The sequence below is a fragment of the Scophthalmus maximus genome, chromosome 19, assembly GCF_022379125.1.
Source record: "Scophthalmus maximus strain ysfricsl-2021 chromosome 19, ASM2237912v1, whole genome shotgun sequence".
NCBI classification, from domain to species: domain Eukaryota; kingdom Metazoa; phylum Chordata; class Actinopteri; order Pleuronectiformes; family Scophthalmidae; genus Scophthalmus; species Scophthalmus maximus.
Window position 1 is genome coordinate 5,775,042 of NC_061533.1, and position 22,353 is coordinate 5,797,394.

The 22,353-nt window shown below is 41.9% G+C and overlaps 2 protein-coding genes across 2 annotated transcripts in view; both read left to right on the top strand.

The window, feature by feature from the left end:
• Nucleotides 1–1,328: 1,328 nt before the first annotated feature.
• Nucleotides 1,329–16,552, top strand: mccc2 (methylcrotonyl-CoA carboxylase subunit 2). The gene is made up of 17 exons (XM_035640679.2): nt 1,329–1,573; nt 3,663–3,729; nt 4,047–4,131; nt 4,527–4,628; nt 5,145–5,272; nt 5,588–5,700; nt 6,697–6,810; nt 7,325–7,389; nt 7,650–7,749; nt 7,908–8,003; nt 9,459–9,531; nt 9,660–9,736; nt 11,338–11,404; nt 11,747–11,903; nt 12,998–13,112; nt 14,745–14,830; nt 16,111–16,552. Exons 1-17 carry the CDS (start codon nt 1,442–1,444, stop codon nt 16,226–16,228), a joined length of 1,695 nt encoding a protein of 564 aa, XP_035496572.1. The 5' UTR covers nt 1,329–1,441; the 3' UTR covers nt 16,229–16,552.
• A 3,485-nt stretch (nt 16,553–20,037) lies between these two features.
• Nucleotides 20,038–22,353, top strand: part of tmem8b (transmembrane protein 8B) — a 33,914-nt gene continuing 31,598 nt past the window's right edge. The window contains exon 1 of the mRNA XM_035640746.2: nt 20,038–20,503. Coding sequence (XP_035496639.2) covers nt 20,419–20,503 — 85 coding nt within the window. The 5' untranslated portion in view covers nt 20,038–20,418. The remainder of the gene's footprint in view (nt 20,504–22,353) is intronic.

Sequence of the window (22,353 nt, forward strand, 5' to 3'; positions counted from 1 at the left end):
TATATTTCCTAAGAAAACAGGAGCAGCCATCTGAGTGGAGGTCATGGACATTTCTATTCATGGCGATAGAATAGGTTGGAAGCGTTGGAGGAGAATGGCCTCTTAAAACTATATGAACTAAAAGCTCTTGGTTTGAATGCTCTTCAGCCAATGCTCTGCCAAATGTACTCTAGCTTGAATAAAGCACTGGGGTCGGAAGGTTTTTTTTATTTATTCTTTTTTTTAAGCTTTTAGGCTAACTCTGATTCCCACTTAAAACCAACTTTAGTTCCCATTTCTAAGCGTGAAGAGGCCTATGCTGTACAGCGGTTTCAGCGGGTCTGTAGCGTGTTTCTCTTTCTGTGCTTTTTAATCGACAGGAAAAGCCCATGACCAAAATGTACTATTATGAGTCAAATAAAAATGCAACTGAGAAGAATCTCCCTTCCAGCTAGTCATGAAACAATTTTTTTTTATCGGTACGGTATTATTACATTTAATATGGATAGCTCAAAACCTCTGACACACATGCGCACGCACGCTGATTTCAAGGATGTAATGCTTTCAAATGCCACATGGTTGCATCATAGACTGCATATAAAAATGGACAGTCACCTGGTCCAGAAAGTGTAGGGAATGTGGAAGTGCCTGAGGCCCGTGATCTCTTGAATGACCAGCAGAAGGCGACTCCACTGGTTGCAAAAAAATAAGAAAGGGGCAACCTACCTTGAAAAACTGTGTGCGAATGTACATGGAATAAAGACAAATTATCTTTTTTTTTGTTTGTTTTCTGTTTGCTGCACTTTGTATGATGATACATAATAGGTAAATATGCATCCTCGCGTTACTTTTAGTCTCTTTGCCTCTATGCAGATTTTTTATTATAATCACTATTAACATTCAGATAGGATAAGATAAGATATACCTTTATTCGTCCCACAATGGGAAAATTTGGACATTACAGCAGCAAAGTGGACAAAAGAATACAGAAAGACATTTTAAAAAGCAATAGGTATGTACAAAATATAACAGAAAATATAAATAAGATATATAAAATACCATATACAGAACAGTAGCAATAGTTACACACATGGAGAATAAATATAAATATTGCACAGATAAGACAAACGGCTGTTTCTTCCAAACAATAATGTTGGATCTTTCTCAAGTATTGAGTCAAACAAAGCCTATAACCCTCACAACGGGCAGGTCGTTGATGCAGTTTCCCAAAAAAAAATGTCGAACAATCCGATGAGATGTGTTGTGCATGCGGAGAGTTCATATGAACAGCAGGGGGCGATGTGGAGCTTTCCCTCCTTCCTTACCCATGCTAACCATAGACGAAGAAGAAGAAGAAGAAGAAGAAAAAGAAGACGAAGAAGAAGAAGAAGATCATCGCTAGGTCAGCTAGCAAGCTAGCATTTTGAAAACTTGACGTCTCCTCAGCAGTGGACACTTAACTATGCTTCTGCGGACCGTCCGACCGTGGCTGCTTCGCTGTCGCAGTTTGCCCGTGGCGGGTGCAAGACCTTACTATGCGGACACAGTCGCCCGACTCGGCTCCGAGCCGGACAAGCACTCCTCTGTGTACCAGGTAGGTTCGTTAGCCCGATGCTAACGTAGCCGACAAATGGTCAAATGTTACAAACGCCCCTCGCTTGCTAATGTCGACGTTGGTGTTCGGACCAGGCGACGTGGCTCCCGACGGGTGAACGTGTGACCGCGTCGAGGTCATCTGATGCTGACAAGCATCGAGACGAACGTGCGTTTGAGTCTGAGCGGATTCGATGAGAGGTCAAAGCCTCGAGCTCCGATCGATCGATCGGTCTGTGCAGACAGCTGTGTTTTCTACTGTTCACCCCACGTGTCACAGCAGGGGATCTCTGCTACTTATATTTCATCCGTCCCACTCAAAAACATGTGCTTTTTCTTATTTCAACAGCCAGATGTGTTCATTTGTCAGGTCCAAAGCATATTTTGGATGATAACAAAGTTTTCTTGTACAGCCCATTTGTGCCACTCCAATAATCTTCATCATCAAATTACTTTTTTGTGTCAATGTTTTTGTTAATGTATTTACATAGAGGGCTTTATTCATAAATGTATTTTTTTTTTAAGAAAAGATAAATTCAACATGCATAAAACAAGAGAAGACTTCTGTCTGTGTGTGTGTGTGTGTGTCAAGTCAAGTCAAGTTAACTTTATTGTCAATTCCTGCAAAATTGATCCAGACATACAGAGGAATTGAAAAAGCGTTTATCTCGGACCCACGGTGCAATAGTACAAAACAAAAAAATAAGATAAGTAATATATACAGTACAATAAATAATTCTAAATAGTGAAAATGCAAGAGTAACCCAAAAATCACACGGGATAGAAAGGCTAAAGAAATGGAAAATATGCAATAGAAAAGAAGTACTGTACAGTATGTGTAATATACAGGAAACTAAATAAATAGAATAAATTGAAAATTTGTGTGTGTGTGCCATCTTTATATACTGTTTACGGTGTGTACAGTTGTACAAAAAAAAAGTTTGTGCACCCCTGGGAAAAAATACATATTGTTTTTAGTTGGCCCAAACCTTTGCACATGCCACAATTACTGTTTGACTTTTTGGGGGCTTTTATGATTGTGAAAGAGTAAAAAGTATTAGTGCATTAAGTTTTGTTTTTTTTCACAAATAACCATTAAAGTATGTAAAGTGCCCAGCAGATAAAACGATGTAGTGTTTGCGTATAACTGTGCACAAAGGACATTCTTGGTGTAGGTATATATCACTTGTGTCACCAGGCCGACACCCAGCAGGCAGGCCCCTGGTTCTCCGTAAACACAGCTGACAACTGCTGCCTGAGGGGATTAAAAAGCAAATGATAAAATATATGGATATTGAGTAAATATATGAATGGCGAAATCAAGCAAAAACAAAATGTTATTCAACTGTGAAATAGATAAATACATTACCAAACATGGGGAAATTAAAGAAAAGGCTAAGGCCAAGGCAGGGGGGGGGCAAAATGCAAATTAGAGTCACTGTTTACTAATGTATGAGGTTTCAATGCGCAACAGTGTTAGTGAGTGAAGTTATGAAGTCATGTAAATATTGGTACAGTCATTGTGTCCAACTAATTCACTGACGCAATACCAAAACGTGTCACTAGGTGGCACTGCAGACACATTGTCTGTACGTTTGCGCCTCTTGAGACTTGTTTGAAAATGCACAAACAAGTCTATTAAGTGATTGTGTCCCACATTAAATCAAGGTTATTGCAGCTATGTTCTTGACCTTTTCTCATTTCCTCTTGACAAAATGCAGTTTGATGACTGCGTTAGGGGAAGTAAACTGTATTTTGAATTGAACCAATTGCCCGACCTTAACAATTTAATTAGTTCCATAATCATCACATTTCCTATTTTCTAATGGGGAAAAAATGTCAGAAGATGACTACTGGGTGTTATTACAACATAACAGAGGTGTTTTCATTAAAAGGCAGAGAGGGAGATCCCCCCTGTGCTTTACTGTATGTTACACTCACTGTTTTGTTGACCGAAGCCTTCAAGGACTCGCCAACTCTCTGGCAACAGTTTCTTAATGTCGTGATATGTCTTGCCACAAACTGTAATCAGTAGAAATCAGTTTGCACGAAACAAACGGCACAATTATCTTAATGCTCTTGTTTTTCAGGAGAATTACGAACGGATGCAAGTTATTGTTGATGAACTGAAAAGCCGGACAGAGAAGATTAAATTGGGTAGGTATGAGGAGTGTATGTTTTTATACTGGTCCTCGCTCCGTACTAGTAAACCTGCTCATGGTCCATTAGTAGATATTGTGTGTTTGAGTGTCTGTCTTCAAATGTGAATAATGCATTATAGTATATTTAAAGAGGGTTGACACAATAGAGTGTAAATGTCCCCCATCATGGGGATCAATAAAAGATTATCTTGATGTTTGGGTTTGGATCTAATCTTGGAATCATACTAATAATTTGAAAATGAACACTGGACCAGTCAAAGTGTTGCTAGATTGTTTGTCAACATGCATGTTTATTATTCATTTTTGATTCAGGTGGGGGAGAAAAAGCCAGAAGACTTCACACCTCTCGTGGGAAGCTCCTGCCCAGAGAGCGTATAGACAGACTGCTGGATCCTGGGTAAGACATCAACTTCCATCTTTCATGTGTCAGTCATACTGAGCACCCAGAATCATAACATTTGTGGAAACTGCAAATTAACCGAATTTGCAAAAATAAACCAAATGTTATCAAGTTAGCAGTAGTGGCAGTAGATTGGATGGCCACAGGAAGAACCGCCTGTGGTTTTCATTGTAGCACCAAGTCTTTCTGAGTCTCTGGCTAGTGTGAGACATTGTCCACGAAGGAGAGGAGTTTTGAAAACATGCTCCTCTCCGGGATGTACTTGGTCCAGCTCCACCTCCAGGACTGAGCCGGCCTTCTGAATCAGTCTGTTGGTGTCAGCCACCTTGGTGTCCTTTTGAATTACAAGCCTGTACATTTTAAGTTTTTTTTTTCATTCCATTTTCTTGCAGAACCCCTTTCTTGGAATTCTCTCAGTTTGCAGCACACGAGTTGTATGGGAAAGAGGAAGTGCCAGCCGGCGGTATAATTACAGGGATTGGGCGAGTGTCAGGGTGAGCGAAATGAACCTCCCCTTTCCCCTTTATATTTATCTGCTCAGTTGTAGCGGTGTAATAGTCACACATTTACGAGTAAGTGCAAAGATATTAAAAAAGCAGCATCAATAAAAAAATGACTCCTGCAAAACACAAGCCACAACATAGTATATAAAAAAGACAACGTTTATTAGTTTTTGACCTGGTGAAGAACCAGCTGGGTCTGAAACACTCTCCATTAATACCTGTTAATTGATCACAGTCAGATCTTACATACTTTAAAACCTACATTTGGATTAGAGCAAATAATTTTGCCAAAATACACAAAAAATGTAATTGGATTTTTTTTTGCTTCTAAATGCAGAAAAATGAACTGGCTAGAAATTATTCAAGCTTATGATAATCACACAGGGTGTTATTTTATCCTTTGTAACTTGTAAATAGCTTTTTTTGTATCATTTTAATAGATTAAAACTTTAGATTTCCCCGTACACAGGACACGTTTCAGTGATTTTTTTTTTTAATTCTACATAGGGTGGAATGTGTTATTGTTGCAAATGATGCCACAGTCAAAGGGGGAACCTACTACCCAATCACAGTGAAGAAACACCTTCGTGCTCAAGAAATCGCCCAGCAGAATCACTTACCATGCATCTACTTAGGTGAGTTACATTTCTGTATTCGTTCCCCCCCTTACATAATATTGTACGTCAGTGCCTCTATATAATGAGCAGACTAGACTAGAAGTATTATTAAATTATTTGTGTCCTTTGCAGTTGTTCTCAAGTCTGGTAGTTTATAATCAGTGTGTAGATTTGGGATATCCCACACGGCCCTGGTTGTGAGCTGCGGGCGGCAGGTTTATATATATATGACGGAAGATAAAGCAAAATGGAGTAAACAAAGCCCAGGGCCAAATGTTGATTTATAATAATCTGTGAGTTCTCAAAATATCCTGACGCTCTCGTCTCCCTCAGTGGATTCTGGAGGAGCCAATTTGCCCAGACAGGCCGACGTCTTTCCAGACAGAGATCATTTCGGACGCATCTTCTTCAACCAGGCCAGACTGTCGTCAGATGGAATTGCACAGGTGACGCTCAACATAACCCCGTCACTGTCTTTTAATATAGCCTGTTGTTATCTTAAGTATATTTGTAAAATAATTCTTGCCAAAAATACCTTGATTCATAGTTTCTTTGAGCTCTTTAAAGATGACATGGCTGTCTGAAAAATTCTATCAGAGGGGCAGACAAGATACATTTAAATGAAGTGCACTGTTGTAGTTCATTCATCTGACTCGGTGGGAAACTAAAATCCACCTCGTTCTGGACTTTTGGAGAAGAGACGTCCTTCTGTCTAGAAACAAAAACAAAAACCAAGGCTGTCGGTGAGAGAGAGAGCTGACGAATGCGTTGGGCCGCTGGTGAGAAGTCTCTCTCCAGTGCACCCAGGAGTGAAGAACACTGCAGAATATATTCATTAAACGTCCACAATTGGAATGCCGTTTAATTAGTTCATGCTAATACTGTTTTCTCCGTGTAGACTTGCATGCAGTTCAAGGATTGTCCTTCTCTTCTTAACATATTATAAAAACAAATTTCTCCCCTGAGCCATATTTAGTATTACTGTCAGATTTACCACTTGACTGCTGGATTGGAATTTAAAATCCCTGTTGCTAGTTTGCTTGTTTAGACTTTAAATGATTTTGCGTCTTTTTTTTGCTTGTTTTCTGATATGTTTTGTTTTCTTGTTTTGATTTGTTCTCTTTGTGAAGCACTTTGTAACTGCTGCTCTGAAAGCTGCTATATAAGTCAAGTTATAAAAATTATTATTAGGGTTATGCCCATAATATTGTTGGTAATTGCACTGACAATTGAAAACTTAATAGCAAAGGGTTATGATGCAGCGTAAAATCAAAAGTGACGAAGCTGCTGACTCCAGTGGTTGTGTGCAATGGAGTAAATTGTTTTCATAATTGTTACTGCACCGGTATCGTCTCACTTTTGGTCAGAGCTATTCGTGTCTGTCCACTCTTTGCGTTGTTTCGTTACTAGGTTTCATTCCGTTTTTTCTTTTCTTTTTCCAGATCGCTGTGGTGATGGGCTCCTGCACTGCCGGAGGAGCGTACGTACCGGCAATGGCAGACGAAAGCATCATTGTGCAGAAGCAAGGGACTATTTTCCTCGGAGGACCTCCACTGGTTTGCTCATTTTTCTATTTTGGTGTAGACGGGGGGTCAAGTTGACAGACTGGTGGCGGTTCATATGAGAGTTGAACAATCTTTTTCCGGAATTTCCCATCTTGGGATCAATCATGTCCGGTCTTCTTATTGTCTCCCTGTGAAATTGCCAAAACCAACATGTTCTGTCTGTCTATCACTTTAAATTAAACGTGTTATTAATTTAATGCTACTACTACTGCTATTACAAATAATAATTTAATACATTAATGGCAAAACAAGATAACATTTCATTGGGTTTAATCTGAAATCACTCTGACCATCGTTGATCGCTGAGATCATTGGCTATCGATACAACCCTAGTTCATTATAAACCAGAGAAAGTTTTTGCCAACATCATCAATTTAATCACAAGATTATAATATTGTTGGTGTTTTAATGACATACCACTTACATGTGATATCAAAAAAAAATACTGCGGGTTTATTTTGTTGTTCTAGTGTCATTGACATTCTCTGTGCTTCGGTCTTGACAGGTCAAAGCTGCAACTGGAGAAGAAGTTTCTGCGGAGGAGCTTGGCGGTGCTGACCTTCACTGCAAGTATGAAATAAACAGCAGTATTTATTCATTATTATATAGCACAATAAGATGTCAATGATTCTAATTTACCTTATTCTTTTGGAAAACCTATTTCTTGAAAAATATTTCTCCATTAAAAGCTTCAGGCATTGCAATCTATGCATCATTATTCTCCTCCTTTTGCATCGATTAAACCGTGCTCCTATCAGCGTTATTATTTTAAGCAGTGATGTGTGTGCCGCGATAATTTCCCAGTGATTGATTCGCCGCTCACTTTACAGGAAATCGGGTGTGACGGACCACTACGCTTTGGACGATAACCACGCGCTTCATTTGGCGAGAAAGACGGTGCGAAGCCTCAACTACAGGAAAAACATCGAGGTCAGTGCAATTATTATAGTCATTAACATTGTATCATTCATCAAGATATCATGCCATGTTGAGGACCGAGCCTGTTTTATATATATATATATATATATATATATATATATATATATATATATATATATATATATATATATATATTTATTTATTTTTAGGTCACCACAGAACCTACTGAAGCTCCTCTCTACCCCGCAGACGAACTCTATGGCATAGTCGGAGATAACTTGAAACGTAACTTTGACGTCAGAGAGGTATGTGTCCAGTTTACCTGTACATTTTTTCATAAGAAGAGAGTTTGTACGTGGAGGGGATGTGAAGAAAAGTACTTTCCCGTAGTGATATGAACATGGCGACACTCTGGCGAAACTAAAATTGTTTAAAGTGGGAAAACACGACATGATAGTCCTTTAAAAAAAATCATTCCTCAGCTCCACTCAGACACTTGTATATTATTTTGTCATGAGGCCCTTTGTTTGATGTGTGATTTGCCATTAATAAATTTGATTTGTCACAGTTTATCATTTATAAATCAGATAGGAAAATCAGTCTTATACAGGTACAGAATGCACTTTAAACACTGTTTAGCTGTCAGGTCCCTCTGTCGGGAGCCAAGTCGATAATGGACGACTGGCATCAATCACTTTTTTTTTTCGCTCTCGCAGTGCTTGCCAGACAATCTCATTTGGTTCAGAGCCTGCGCCCTTTGATTCTTGATGTAGATCCACGAGCAGGAATTACTGCTCACCCCAGTGAGGTCAAAGTGTGCGTGGTGTAGAACAGTATCGATAGTCCATTTAGGAGACGCAAGATCAACTGACCGCTTCAACTGCTCTTTTACTGTAATAGCTATTCAACAAGGGATGGCCATAAATCACTGACATTAAATCAAGTTGTTTAAAGAAACAGTTAGGTGATGTTATGTTTTTCTTATTTTTAACAGTGCCTGTGGAAAAAAACAAAACCAATAATCAATTCATCCTCCTCACAAGTCTTGTCTGTGTAGCTAAAGCCTGATGCCGCCATACTTTATTCCTCCAAGCCGCAGACCTCCACTGTTGTGTGAGAGCTTATATAAAACATACTGAATATACATCATCCTGCTGCTATAACTACTGACGTCTGTTTGAATACCGTTTGCAAAAAACCATGGTGTCCAGCAGTTTTAGAAATTTACTCTTTAAAAAAACAACCCAAAGAAAGTATGTATTTTTGACAACAACAAAAAAAAGGAACACCTGCACTTTGGCTTTGTTGAGAATAACAGATGTATTGAACGTGGCTTGCCACACATCTCAACACATACAGATTTCAGAACATGCATATAAAACAAAAGCATGAGTCCGGACATTTTCTGGACTAGTGATGAGCGCAAAAGGAGATTGTCCGAATCGGAATGCGTTCACAACAGCAGCAACCTTTCCGGAACATTCTGCGGCGTCTGTGCAGAGCATGGACATGATGATAATTCATCCACCGAAAAGCAGAGGTTTTTGGAACCCATCATCAACTCGCCCACTTGCTCGCTGTGAATTCTCCGGAGATTTTTTCTTCTGTATTCTCACATGAGCTGACTCGCTGATATTCTCGGGAAAGTTCCGGACCACTTTCCAGAGCAACATTTGCGGACATGTTGTGTTCTTGCATTCAGCCCCTCCGGAGAAGTTCAGGAAAATGGCTTGTCTAACTCTAGCATACTTAATTTGCAGGTTATCGCTAGAATTGTGGACGGCAGCAGATTTGACGAGTTCAAGGCTTTTTATGGAGACACACTTGTTACAGGTGATGTGAAATAATAGTTGTTGTTTTTTTCCAATTTCTTCGACACTGAAATGTGTGTGTGTGTGGGGGGGTTGTCATACTTAATCTACCAACCTCACCTTTATGACTTCCAATCTGTGCCTCTCCAGGATTTTCAAGAATATTTGGTTACCCTGTCGGAATCATTGGCAACAACGGAGTCTTGTTTTCAGAATCTGCAAAAAAGGTAAATGTCCTTGACTTAAACTGTAAAAAGTGAATGGTCTCTGTATGGATGGTGTGTTCCGTATCTAAATTTACATCTCACAATTAACACAAAGTTCAGATTGTACAGCGGATAGCATGTGTTTTCATGAGCTCTACACAGGAAACACCTGTAAAATGTCAAAAAAGAAGTCTCATGATCATTGTTGAGTTTTCAAAAGAATAAGCACTGTACCGGTTATGAGCCTCTGAAATTGTTAACACTGAACCAGTTTCCAGGGAAATTCTTCACAGGGATTCGCTGCTTACAAAACTAAATACCAATCCTTGTCTCTTGTGGGAGCTTTGTGGCTGGCTTTGCCGCGATGACCCTTCACAGTCGTGGCGCCGCGTTTATCTCGTACAATAAGCTCTCAAATTGCACTTGTCTGGAACATCTCACGAGTGCGCTGATGAAATGGCATCGCAATAGCATAGCATTTAGAGACCGTGGACGGTGGAAGATCATCATTTTCATTCAAGATAATTCACTTAATTCACAAGCCGTGAACATACCTGAACTTTCCACAGCCTTGTAGGAAAGACGAGGAGCTGAATTTGTGATTATAGATCTAATAAGTTTTTCACACACGTTTTGAATTAGATGACAAGCTTGGGGCGGGGGGGGGGGAGAAAAGGCTTCTTTGATTTATTTTCCGTTAGGTCTCAATATGACAGTATGAACATCTCATCAGCGCAATTACTGTTGAAAGAGGCGAGACGCGCCGCTTCAGACGGACACAGACGTGGAACAGACGAGCCCAGAGAGCATATCCAAGAAAAATCAATCCAGCACCTGCATTTTGAAGACGCGCCGTCATTACTTAAGACGTGCCGGGGCGTCCATCACGCTAACTGTAAATATGTTAAAAGCTTTTCCCTTGGTATTTGTGCTTGTGAACGGGAGAGGTAACGGGAAAAAAAGATTCGATTTCTGTTGCTGTGCACACAGCGGGAAGCAAACCTGGACGGATCATTTTTCACCAAGTGACAGTTTTCTAATGGACAGCCGCTCTGTTTACGCTTTGCAATTGCGCGGGGCGGGGCGGGCCGCTCCGCCGAAAAGAAAGCCAGTAGAGGTAAATGCCAAAGTAAAGAAAAACAGCTGAGTAATTCAGCAACACAAAGTATATGTAAATCAGGTGTCTCCACGCTTCGCGCGGTCTTTTGTGCCCCGTTCGCCTCGTGCAATAGCTGCTGGCAGCGCCATGTTGACACGACTGGGAAATTTCTTGGCGAGGCTGAAAGGCGTTCGGCGCCTTCATTTCAAAGTATACGTGTAGGAAATACAAAGCCAGTGTGTGAAGCCAGATGATGTCCCTCTCGTCCCGATAAAAAGTTTCTGTCCTGACTGATTAAGGTGAGGCATACAGATCACAGGACACATGAGGAAGTTTCTTTTTTTGACATTTCTACACTGCAGTTTCTTCAGCAAGTTCATTTAAAGCTCACATTCTTGCTTATTTCTCAATTATAATAATAAAAAGAAGAAATTGTTACTACCCTGTCATTTCTTTCTGAAGTCGTTTGTGTTTTTTTGTTCCTCTGGGTGAAGAATTCATTGAATATTGAATTTCTTTTCAGGGGACGCATTTCATCGAGTTGTGCTGCCAACGGAACATCCCCCTTCTTTTTCTACAGAACATAACAGGTCAGTGAGAATTGTTAATGAGCTTCGAGGATCACTGACATAATATGATAGGATAGTAATTATTATCAGTGTTGTGCCTGGACATTGGTAAAAGTACCATTTGAGAAGTATTGTGGCTTTTAATGGATTCTGAGGCACCTAATGAACTCTGCATGTAAAACAATACTCGTACGGCCTCATGTACAAATCTTTATCAACATTCTCTCAGTTTTACTTGTTGCTCATTAAATATTTATTTCTAACCCACTCAGACGTTCCTCCCTTGACACACATACATACACACAAACACACACACCAAGTCAACACAGTTTTTTTATTTGCAATCTGCCTGCTCCCTCTCAGGTTTCATGGTGGGTAGAGAGTATGAAGCGGGAGGAATAGCCAAGGACGGAGCCAAGATGGTGACCGCAGTCGCGTGTGCCAATGTACCCAAGATTACCGTGATCATCGGAGGCTCCTATGGCGCAGGGAACTACGGCATGTGCGGCAGAGCCTACAGGTACGAAAAGGCTCAACGAGTGAGTGAGTCACAAAAGAACAAAACAGCAACCCGGTACCTCAACCCGTTATCTGTGTCAGAATTGTTTGTGAATAATTAAGGTGTGAAAATACTCATACGCAGCAGACGCCCCCTGTATTTTCACATCTGGGTGCAAGTGACCTTTTTGTAACAGCAGGTGAAGAGGCTTTCAGTGCAGAAGAAACAAATGTGTTTTACGATAAAAGCATCAATTTTAATTCTGTCAAGGGTTCCCAGTCATCGAGGTCGTGGTTATCTAAGAAGAGTTGAGTCGAGGGCATCTGGACTCGGTTAAAGATGCTCGAAGACGTTTCAACTCTCATCCAAGAGGCTTCTTCTGTTCTGAAATCAAAGAACTGAAGAAGCCTTAATTCAATTCAGTCTGAATTTTCCAACGCCGACAACCACTCCTTGGATTTAGATAATCTCCCCCAACAATATTGCTTCTACAGGAACAATAAGAGACAGAGAATGAGGGGATGCTTGAGTATTCCTATCCATTTACCATACGTTTCCCATAATATTGTCGGGCTGACGATGGACAGTTTGAAAAGAAGGATCAAAATTTTTGCAGGGATGATTATATTAAGTTTGGTTTTCAAAACTTGTAATCTTCAGGCCCAACAGATTCCCTCTGTATCGACGCAGGGCAGCGTACTGCTACTTTATTTTTTTTCCATAAATGCAGTAATACTCCCCTTGATCCCGTAAACAGACTTTGATGTGTATAATCCGCGGTGATCCCTTTAAATATTTGACTCCTCAGACCTTTCATCTTAAAAAATAAATGGTCGTAAAAAAATTAGACACTAGTGGCAAATGTTCTCCGGTGAAATTTTTTAAATCAACATAGATTAGTTTACAGTTTGGAACATTTTTATGCTGCAGTTACCTTTGGTTGGTTTTTTTGGGGGGGATTCTTTAGGGATTTACTTCAAACAACCTAATCCCTCATGAATCATGTTTTGTCATCATTTGGTACAAATTTACTTTAGTTCACCTGTAGTGTAGCTTTCTAATCTGCTTTTTTAAAGCAAAAGCAAATTGACATTGTTCTGTTTCTCCTCCCGCAGCCCTCGGTTCCTGTACATGTGGCCGAACTCTCGCATCTCCGTCATGGGCGGCGAGCAGGCGGCCACCGTCCTGGCCACCATAACTAAGGATCAGAGGGCGCGCGAGGGAAAGGAGGTAACGACTCGCATAAATCACCCCCCCATCTGTCCTTCACTGGGAAAGGCTTCAATTAGCTTCGGTAGATTTGCTGCCAAAAGCATAAAGTTTATGAAAGACGCTTTTTTCTTTCAGTAATGGTTTGACATGGCAATTAATACAAGGATAAAATTATATCAGTGGGAAGTGTTAACAGTGATGACTTGCCCTGAAAAGTGCACTGATCGAATGGATGTAATTAAACTGTGGCAGGTATGCTGTTATGGGTGTATTAAAACCGCATTAATAGCGTCAGAGTGACACCTCGCATAATAACCCGGTGGTTAGGATGGTTCAACATTATAAAGCATTAAAATGACTGAAAGGGTAGCAAACGCAAATTTTTTGGTCTTCGCAGTCAGAAAAAGTTTAGATCTTTTTGTAGATGTAGGCAGCCGCACCATTCAAAACACAGCTCATGAAGAACACAGGACAAACATCACCCGTTTACTTCTGCCAGAAAAATAACTAAAACAAAAACTCAGCAGGTAGAGCATCTTTATCATTTGTAATGGTGCGTATTTGGGAGTGAAACAGGGCTCAGTCACGAGGGGATTTAAAAATCGAATCCTTCCCATTTGATCGGATCTTTCAATAGAAGCGTTGGTGTTGAGGACTCTTGGCCTCCACCCACACCTCCTTCACCCACGTTGTTAGATCAGGAGACATTGATAAAACTGTGCCTAAACGTATATCCTTTTAAAAATGTAAACACAAAACTATGACCCATGTTAGCACCACAAGCTAATGCTTAAAAATGATCTTTTTGATACATATTTACAATATTACAAGAATAATTCTAAAAGACAGGATAAGAACTTGTCTTTAATCAACATACAGTACACACTCATTAAATTGTGTCCATAGGGACCAGTCTGATACGGCAGGCTTGCAATAAATCACACTAATCATCAGCTTGAAGCTGCAAAGATTGTCTGATTGGTCGATTAGCTAATCCACAGAAAAAAATAATCGGCTTTGGTAATCACTTAATAATTAAACTCATTTACCAAGTAAAAAGGCCTGAATAAAACTGTGGTGGAAATCTTGATTTCCTCAAGAAATAAACGAATAAATCATTCAAATCTATCAAAAAGGGACTACCTTCAAATATTGGAAGTTTTAATGGTTTTCTCTTTTCTGCCATTTTTAGACCAAATTATGAATTGATTAATTGATAGGATAACTAGCCAATCAATCGACAATGAAAATTAGATTTCGATGCAAAACCTAAATCAGTGTTTGTTGGAACTGCTTTACAGTGGTGCGGTAGATCTGAATGTTTGATTTTGTTCCTATAAAGAGGTGTTCCTAATATTTTGTTCACTCCCATTTATATCAATAAGGGTAGACGAGAAGAACAAAAAAAAAACAGCATTGACTGAGAATTTTCATTAAACGCAGTGTTTCCACAAGGATTGACTCATTACTTTCAGCCTCCATGACTAATGAATTTGCCTTGTACACTTCACAACAACCTTCAAAAAAAAAATCACCATTGGCACCTATTCAAACAAGCTGCGTTCAAATGGGTGTGATCACATGGAACTTCTTCTTTTTTCCTTTCCATTCAAACTAATCAGTTCTGCTGTCTCACGGGTTCCTTCACAGTTCACAGCGGAACAAGAGGCTGCCATGAAGGAGCCGATAGTGCGGCGGTTCGAGGCGGAAGGCAGCCCGTACTTCTCGAGCGCCAGGTGAGTCACGAGGCGTCGCACTTCACGTCTCAGTCCTGTGGTTAAAGCAAGGCACTGAAAGGCTCCTTGTCAGTTTTTACACAATGGCACGAGAGAAAATGTTCTGACCTGCTGTGATGAGTGCAAAAACAAGCCACCAGCATTTTTTTCTAATTTATTTTAATATAAGTCATTTGATCCTGCTTCTCTAAGAGCGGAGAAACCCCAATAAAGGCTCCTCATGCGTGAGGAGTGATGCTGAAATGACTTTCGAGTGTATTTCCTTCTCCATTAGACATTTTGTTGTATGCTAATATGAGCCATCTTTGTTTTTCATGAAGTCATACTGTATATGAGCAGAACGCAAGTGTGTACTGTCCAACAGCATGAAACGTAAAACTGACTTGTAATGGATTAGATACATTTCAGAGAGAATAATCAAGATTCAAAAAGCATATGAAATTGTTAAGATTTAAAATAGATTTGGGGTTTTTGAGCATTGATTTGAAGATTTCACTTTAGGCTCTTACAAGAATCTAATTTAACCGTTTTTGACATTTAAGTTATTATTCTGTTAACCGAGAAAATATCCAGATTACTTGATGATTTGTTAAACTCCTACTGGTCCTCGATGCGGCGCGCTCTATTATGTAAAGAGATTGTAAGAATATGTCAATAAGAAAAGGAGGTTTCGTTGGTTTGTAATATACTAATTTCTATGGTGCATTTTAGAAAATAGTGCTGCTGTAAATAATTGAGTGTAAAACCAGCATTATAGCCATTAGTACGGTAACACGGTAACCGATGATTGAAAACATTGCTTTGAGCATAATTTACGGTGGAAAATTGTGTCGGGCTCGGAAAAACAAAAAGCAAGGTCTGAAAAGGGTGGAACAAGAGCGCTGAGGCTGAGAAATCTCCAATCTATATTCTGTTTCACTCAAAACTTTCCTTACTCCATCTGACCTACATATTTTTTAATAAATGACTCCAAATGTCAAGTTTTGCCCTTTAATCTCACAATAGTGACTCTTTTTAAAAACAATTCCTGGATCCAGATCCCTCCCAAAATGTAATCACCCGTTACCATGGTTAAGACTTATCCTTGATTAAATGTTCACGCAAATCTACCCGTAGCTTTACGAGTGAACCTGTTACCAAACAGACCAACCGAACCAATCACACCTTTCACGGAGGTTAAAAAAAAAAAAAAAACTTGCATAGATGAACATACTTTCATAATTATTCAGGGAGACCAAGACAAAATCGCACCACTGAATTGTGTCTATTGCTTCTTACAGACTGTGGGACGACGGGATCATCGATCCTGCCGACACCCGTCTGGTTCTGGGACTGAGTCTCAGTGCGGCACTGAACGCACCGACGAAGAAGACGCGTTTCGGAGTGTTCAGGATGTAATGATCACTTAGCAGGTGCAGAACTATAGGACTTACCGGAGTTGCGCGTTATTTTTACGAGTCTCTTGTAGTTTTATTCCTGAATGAATGGAGAAAACACTATTCAAAAATGATTGCAGCAGTGGAATCACACAACCGTTGATAGTTGGGGGAGTGATTGGATGATGAGTGGTTGTTCTGGGCCATTTCCACTGTTAGGTTGTGCCTTAACTGTTACTATACCAGTGTGAATGCAACCCGTTGTTTTTTTAACTGTTTCCGTTGGTGGATTTGATCAAATACTGTAAATGGGGAATTAAAAAAAAACAAACGGTGAAAATGTGAACTTAATCGTGTTGTCTTTTCATTCGGAAACCGTAAACTGCCTCTTAACAGAACCTGATTAGAAGAACAGGAGCGAAGTAAAAAGATCATCAGGGGGGCACTGTTCAGCCGTAAATATCCCCACTTGCTCTCGACGTACAGAGGGGTGTAGAGGCACACGTGGAGACACACTTGACATTTTTCAGGCTGAGGGCATTTTGTGATAACACATGCTGCAAGTTCTGATATTTACAGATGAGCAGTTTTGAGGGGGAAAATCAGCGCAGAGCTCTGTGCACTTATCTTTAATGCGGATAACTCGTGTTTCTGTCATTGTGCAAATGTCGTGTTATAGCAAGCAGGAGCGGGATGTGGTCTCAGCAGATAGCATGCTGGAGGCAGAATGTGCCATGTACCGAAGCTAAGCTACAGAGGGCGAGAGCTTAACTTGACCAGCTGGTCGACCTCCCCTCCCTCGCCTCGCCTCTCCTCTCCTCCCCTCCCTCTCCTCGCCTCTCCTCCCTCTCCTCGCCTCTCCCCCTCCTCTTGCCGTTTGTCAATTTATCTCTTTGACGGAAAAACATGCGCCGCTCAGTTGGTGTGTGCGCTCGCATATTGGGTATAGGGCATTTTGAGTTCACTCGGGCAAAAAGTAACTTTTTTTCTTCTCCTTCTTCATCTTTTCCACTCCACTTTTTCTGAGGCCAAGGATTAAATTCAGCCGTGGATGTGGAATGTGTTGGATGTCTTCCCGTGAAGCCGGCTGGTTTAAAATGCTTAACTGGAAGCGCCTCATGCTTCTCTGTGTATGACTGTGTTGCTCTGAGGCTGTGGAGAGCCTCACCTCAGGGAGAGCAGAAATAACTCCAGCCATGATGTGTGTGTGTGTGCCACCCACCCACAAACACACTCCACCTCCTCCTCCTACCACCAACTTTTTTATTTTTTCAACCTGTTTGTTGGTGATGCCTTCATCCTCTTTCCACCAAATATCTCTGTGGGAGGCATCGGCGAGCAGCGTGAACCGCTTTTACAAGTTTAAGAGTTTATTCAAATGAGCGAAACTCGCCGGAGATACTGAGGGGGGTGGGGGGTGGGGGGGACGGACCAGTGAAGTGTAGCATGTTAATCAGTCTGGGGGGGTTAACCACGATGATTCATGCTCATACTCTTTGTCCCTTCGCGACTGCTGTTGATTGCGGGGATGATTACTGTCGGTGGCCTCCGGGTCTGGGTGAGCTTGTCCCCGTTGTCCCCGACAGGACACTTCACAACCTCCAGGTCCCAGCACACGGCGTGTTAAGAGGCGGTCGGGGGCGGGGGGGGGCAGGAGGTCTGACACGCAGACAGATGCTCTCATTAACACCCGTGTGCAGGCGTGTGTGTCCAAACACAGAACACCAACCACTATAAAAAAAGACAAAAAGGGTCAAGTGTTTAAACCTATAGGAGGCCACAAGACCTTCCCTGTTAAAGTCGTATCCGTGATGTGCACCTTTCAAGTGATAAATTGTGTCTACAGCCGTAGAAGGATACCACAGGCTGTATATTTAATGATGAGCGCAGCCGGACACAACGGGGTTGCTGTGTGCGTGGGTTGTGTGGTTTCCAGGGGACCGGGCGATCTTTACAACTTGGAAGAAAACTTTTGTCGTAAACTCCCTACTGCTCCCAGCAGTACTCTGCCAGTTATCGGCGCGTGGCGGATATGGTCTCAACACAGACGAGCAGTTCCTCGCTGCATTTTGTGTATGTCCTCATCAATGTGACGTGAACGACACAAACTAAGTTGCTCCTGATTCAACGCCTACAGTACCTTTTCTCATATAGTCCACCTCACTCGGTCACCCAAATGTACTTCATGCAATATTGTTGTTGAGCTTTTGGCAGAATAAAAGCTCTTGGTCGAGGAATCTTTTGTTTTTGAGTTGATATTGTCACCCCATGTTCTGTGACTGACTCTGACCTCTGACCTTACAGTAGAGGAAGGTAAGTGAGGAAGATTTCCCCCTTTTTAGATAAAAAAAGTGTCAAAATATCCTAGTCAGAGCAAAACACTTATGTATGTGGCTTTTGTATTGAAATACAGATTTGTTGTGATTGAATTGTGAACTACTCTACCCCAAAACACAAAGCGTGTTTTATTTCTATGCATCGAATGTGTTTACAATGTGAAATCTATAGCCTGCTTATCAAATTAAACCTCCCAGTCATTTGTTCTTTAGTTAGGCACAAAAACAATTCATGTTTAATAATTTGTTTTGGCAAATACTGTAAATCACACACACCGACCTGATTCGGGAGCTCATTCACGCTCGTGACAGATCTGCTCGGACAGTTATGACTCATGCCGAAGTCGCCCAGCGGCCTAAAAATAATCCTGAGTGAGCGACGAGTCACAGCGGCCAGTTCCTGCAGTGGAAGTGGATTATTTTTCTGTCGCAGGCAATTTGTGAAACATTTTAATTCCCACCAACAAGTCTGCCGTCCCCCTGCTAAAACATGAGTTGTAGATAGATTTTGAGGAACAAATATGCGATTGTTTTGGGACGCTCTGTCATCTTGCTTTCAGTGCAATCTTTTCTTTTATTTTATTCTGAAAACCAAATCCAACCCTTCGCTGCGATTTGGACATTCAAGCAAAGTGACATGTGGAAGTGAACGATCAGTAGGCACATAAGGGATTTTCATGATCAAATGTATAATTTTCTTGTTTTGTGTAGTGTGACTTTTTCTATGTTTATTTTTGCTTTGTAAAATTAACAGAAATCTAAATTCACCTAATCTGTATTTGTGATTTTGAGGAGTAGAACTTTGAATTTCAAAGTCGCCGCCGATCACAGATATAGAACGCATATAGAAATCCCTTGTATTTCACAATGTTGTGTTTTTTTCCAGCTGGGGGGTCAAAGAGAAATCATACGGGAGTCGTGCATTATTTCCTGTACCATAATTCCTGAAACATGCAATGAGGCCAAAATCACCTTTAAAAGCGATCCACGATTCAAGAAGCTCTAGTCAAAATATTAGTAGTTAAATAATAAAGACAGAACAATTGTAATAAGATAAATTTGCAGCAATGTAATAAAATATGTATTTACAAAATAAAACATGCAATAATGGAATGAGAGGCATAAAATAACATCAAGCATGTTTTTTTGAGCTGTTAAAGAGAACATGATTAATAATTCAAAATTATTAATATCTGTTGCATCTGAAGCACACTGGCCAGGTCCGCTCAGATACTGTATCACTAACCCCTCCCTCAAATTTCGTGTGTGTGTGTGTGCGTGGGTGTGGGTGGGGGGGAGTGTGTGTGTGTAGTGTTCGGTGTGTGTAGTGTGTGTATAGTGTGTGTGTGTGTGGGGGGGGGGAGTGTATGTGTGTGTTCTGTATGTGTGTGGGGGGGGAGTGTGTGTGTGTGTGTGTTCGGTGTGTGTGTGTGTAGTGTGTGGGGGGGAGTGTGTGTGTGTGGGGGGGAGTGTGTGTGTGTGTGTGTGTGTGTGTGTGTGTGTGTGTGTGTGTGGTGGTCCGGACGCCGAGGTGTCGAGCTCTGCGGTGCACTCGACGTCGTGCGCCGTCCGGCCTGACTGACGGGGCCGCAGGTCCAATGAGAGCAGTCGACATGTTGAGGTTGTCAAATCAGAGATGAGAGGAGGCGCCGTCCCGCCGTCGTCTGAATGACGTCATGCACAAACAGCTGGTCGTTGGCGAAAAAGAAAAAAAAAATGTGGAGGAGAGAGAGAGAGAGAGAGAGAGAGAGAGAAAGAGAGAGAGAGAGAAGATGTAGACGAGCTCCGAGCGCCTGAGATCTCGCAGCCGGGCAGGAGCCCTCCTCGCTCACGGACTGTTCTGGCTTTTTAAAAAAAAAAGAAGAAGCTTCTAACGATGTGGCCGCTGGAGCGACCGGGCTCGGGACGCAGCGCCGCGAGCCTCCTCGCGCTCGTGTGCACGTCGCTCTGCGCCCTCGGAGGTGAGTGGTCCGGCTCCCGCGGAGCTGTCCCTTGTGTCGCGGTGCTGAAATCAGCGGCCACAGCATCATCAGCATCATCAGCATCATCAGCATCATCAGCATCAGCGGCGGCTCCTGCAGCATCCCGCATCCCGCATCCCGCTCCGGGTCCGGGTTTTTCGAAATTCTGCCTCTAAACATCCGACAGTTTTTAAATTAGTCTCGGGCTTCTTTTTTCTTTTTTCTCTCCAGGATCACAGGCTGCTGGCACCAGTTACGTGACGCACGGGGGGGGGGGGGGGGGGAGGTTGCTGCTAATTATTGCCAGTGACAGATTCTGCTCCATAGGTTGTGAAGGCTACTGATCCTGAGAGCCTGAGTGGCAACAAGGAAAAAGAAAACACACACACACACACCAGGCAGGCTGGATGATTTCATAGTTGGTTGTTGGTTCTGTATTTCTTTCTCGTTGTTAGTACAGACAAGTAAAGACACGCTGCTTTATGGGGCCGAAATATGATCAGAATCATCCCACGAGTCAAACCTTGTCGTTTTCTGTGTTCAGTGTGTTTTTAATTGAAAGTGAACAGATTTAATTGCACGGAGTGGCAACGTTGAAGTTAAATCTCTTTAATTCGACCTCATGTTATCGTACAATGTGACCGGCGAGTACAACTCTATTATTCTTTGTGGATATTTGTTTCCTCTCGACAGGCAGGAAGGGATGTTGCTCCTCGTGTTTTTCATATCTGTGCTGCTTCGAGACGAGAGCCGTGAAAGGAAGGAAGAAAGAAAAAAACACCTCATTGATCAGTTGTGACAACAATGAATCCATACCTACAGCGCGCGCACACACACACACACACACACACACCGTGCTGCCTGTGGTCAGGAGGAGGAGGAGGAGGAGGATGCGGTCCTCCTCCTCCTCCTCCTCCGACAGACTTGTTGCTGCTGCTTTGCTCCGTCAGTTGTGGTGAATCTCTCTCGACCGGGTCGAGGAGAAGGTTCTCCCCTGGTCTTCCCCCTGCTTTGGTGGGATGCGTTAGGTGTTTAATTGACTGGTCGCTGCCTCGATCTTCAGCTGGAGGCGTCAGTGTGTCCACTCTGGATACCAGGGTCTGAATGCTCTGTGAACTGTGAACTGTGCGCATGGTGTGTGGACGTCTGTGAGGTTGGAAGGTCCAGTGATCTTAACAGCGGCGTTGTTGGTGGTTGCGAGCGGAATGAGGCAGAGGAGTGTGTGTGTGTGTGTGTGTGTGTGTGTGTGTGTGTGTGTGTGTGTGTGTGTGTGTGTGTGTGTGTGTGTGTGTGTGTGTGTGTGTGTGTGTGTGTGTGTGTGTGTGTGTGTGTGTGTGTGTGAGAGAGTGTGAGAGAGTGTGAGAGTGTGAGAGTGTGAGAGTGTGTGAGTGTGTGAGTGTGTGAGTGAGTGAGTGAGTGAGTGAGTGAGTGAGTGAGTGAGTGAGAGACCGACCAGGACTGGAAAGTTAATGTCAACTTCTCTGGTGGTTCCCTCTCTTCAACCACAGACTTCCAATGTGAAGTCTCAAAGAGCAGCATTTATTTTTTACCCATATGAGGTTTAATAAAGTTTTCGAGACGATCCAGCTCAGCATTTCGAGGACGATTCGCTGGTTGCGATGACAGAAAGCGGGATTATGTCTTTATTAAGCCTCTAACGGAGTAAAACAGTGGTTGGGAGGCGCTCGTCGAAGAGATTACCAAGGTCACAACTGTGCTGTAAGAAAAGCCTCTAAGCATCCGGCTACTTTCATCTTCCAAACGAAACGTCTTTATTATTCCGACACACACAAACAAGCGTGTTTAGATATTATTTTTGCACGTTTACAGCTTCACTTTTAGAGTTAGTG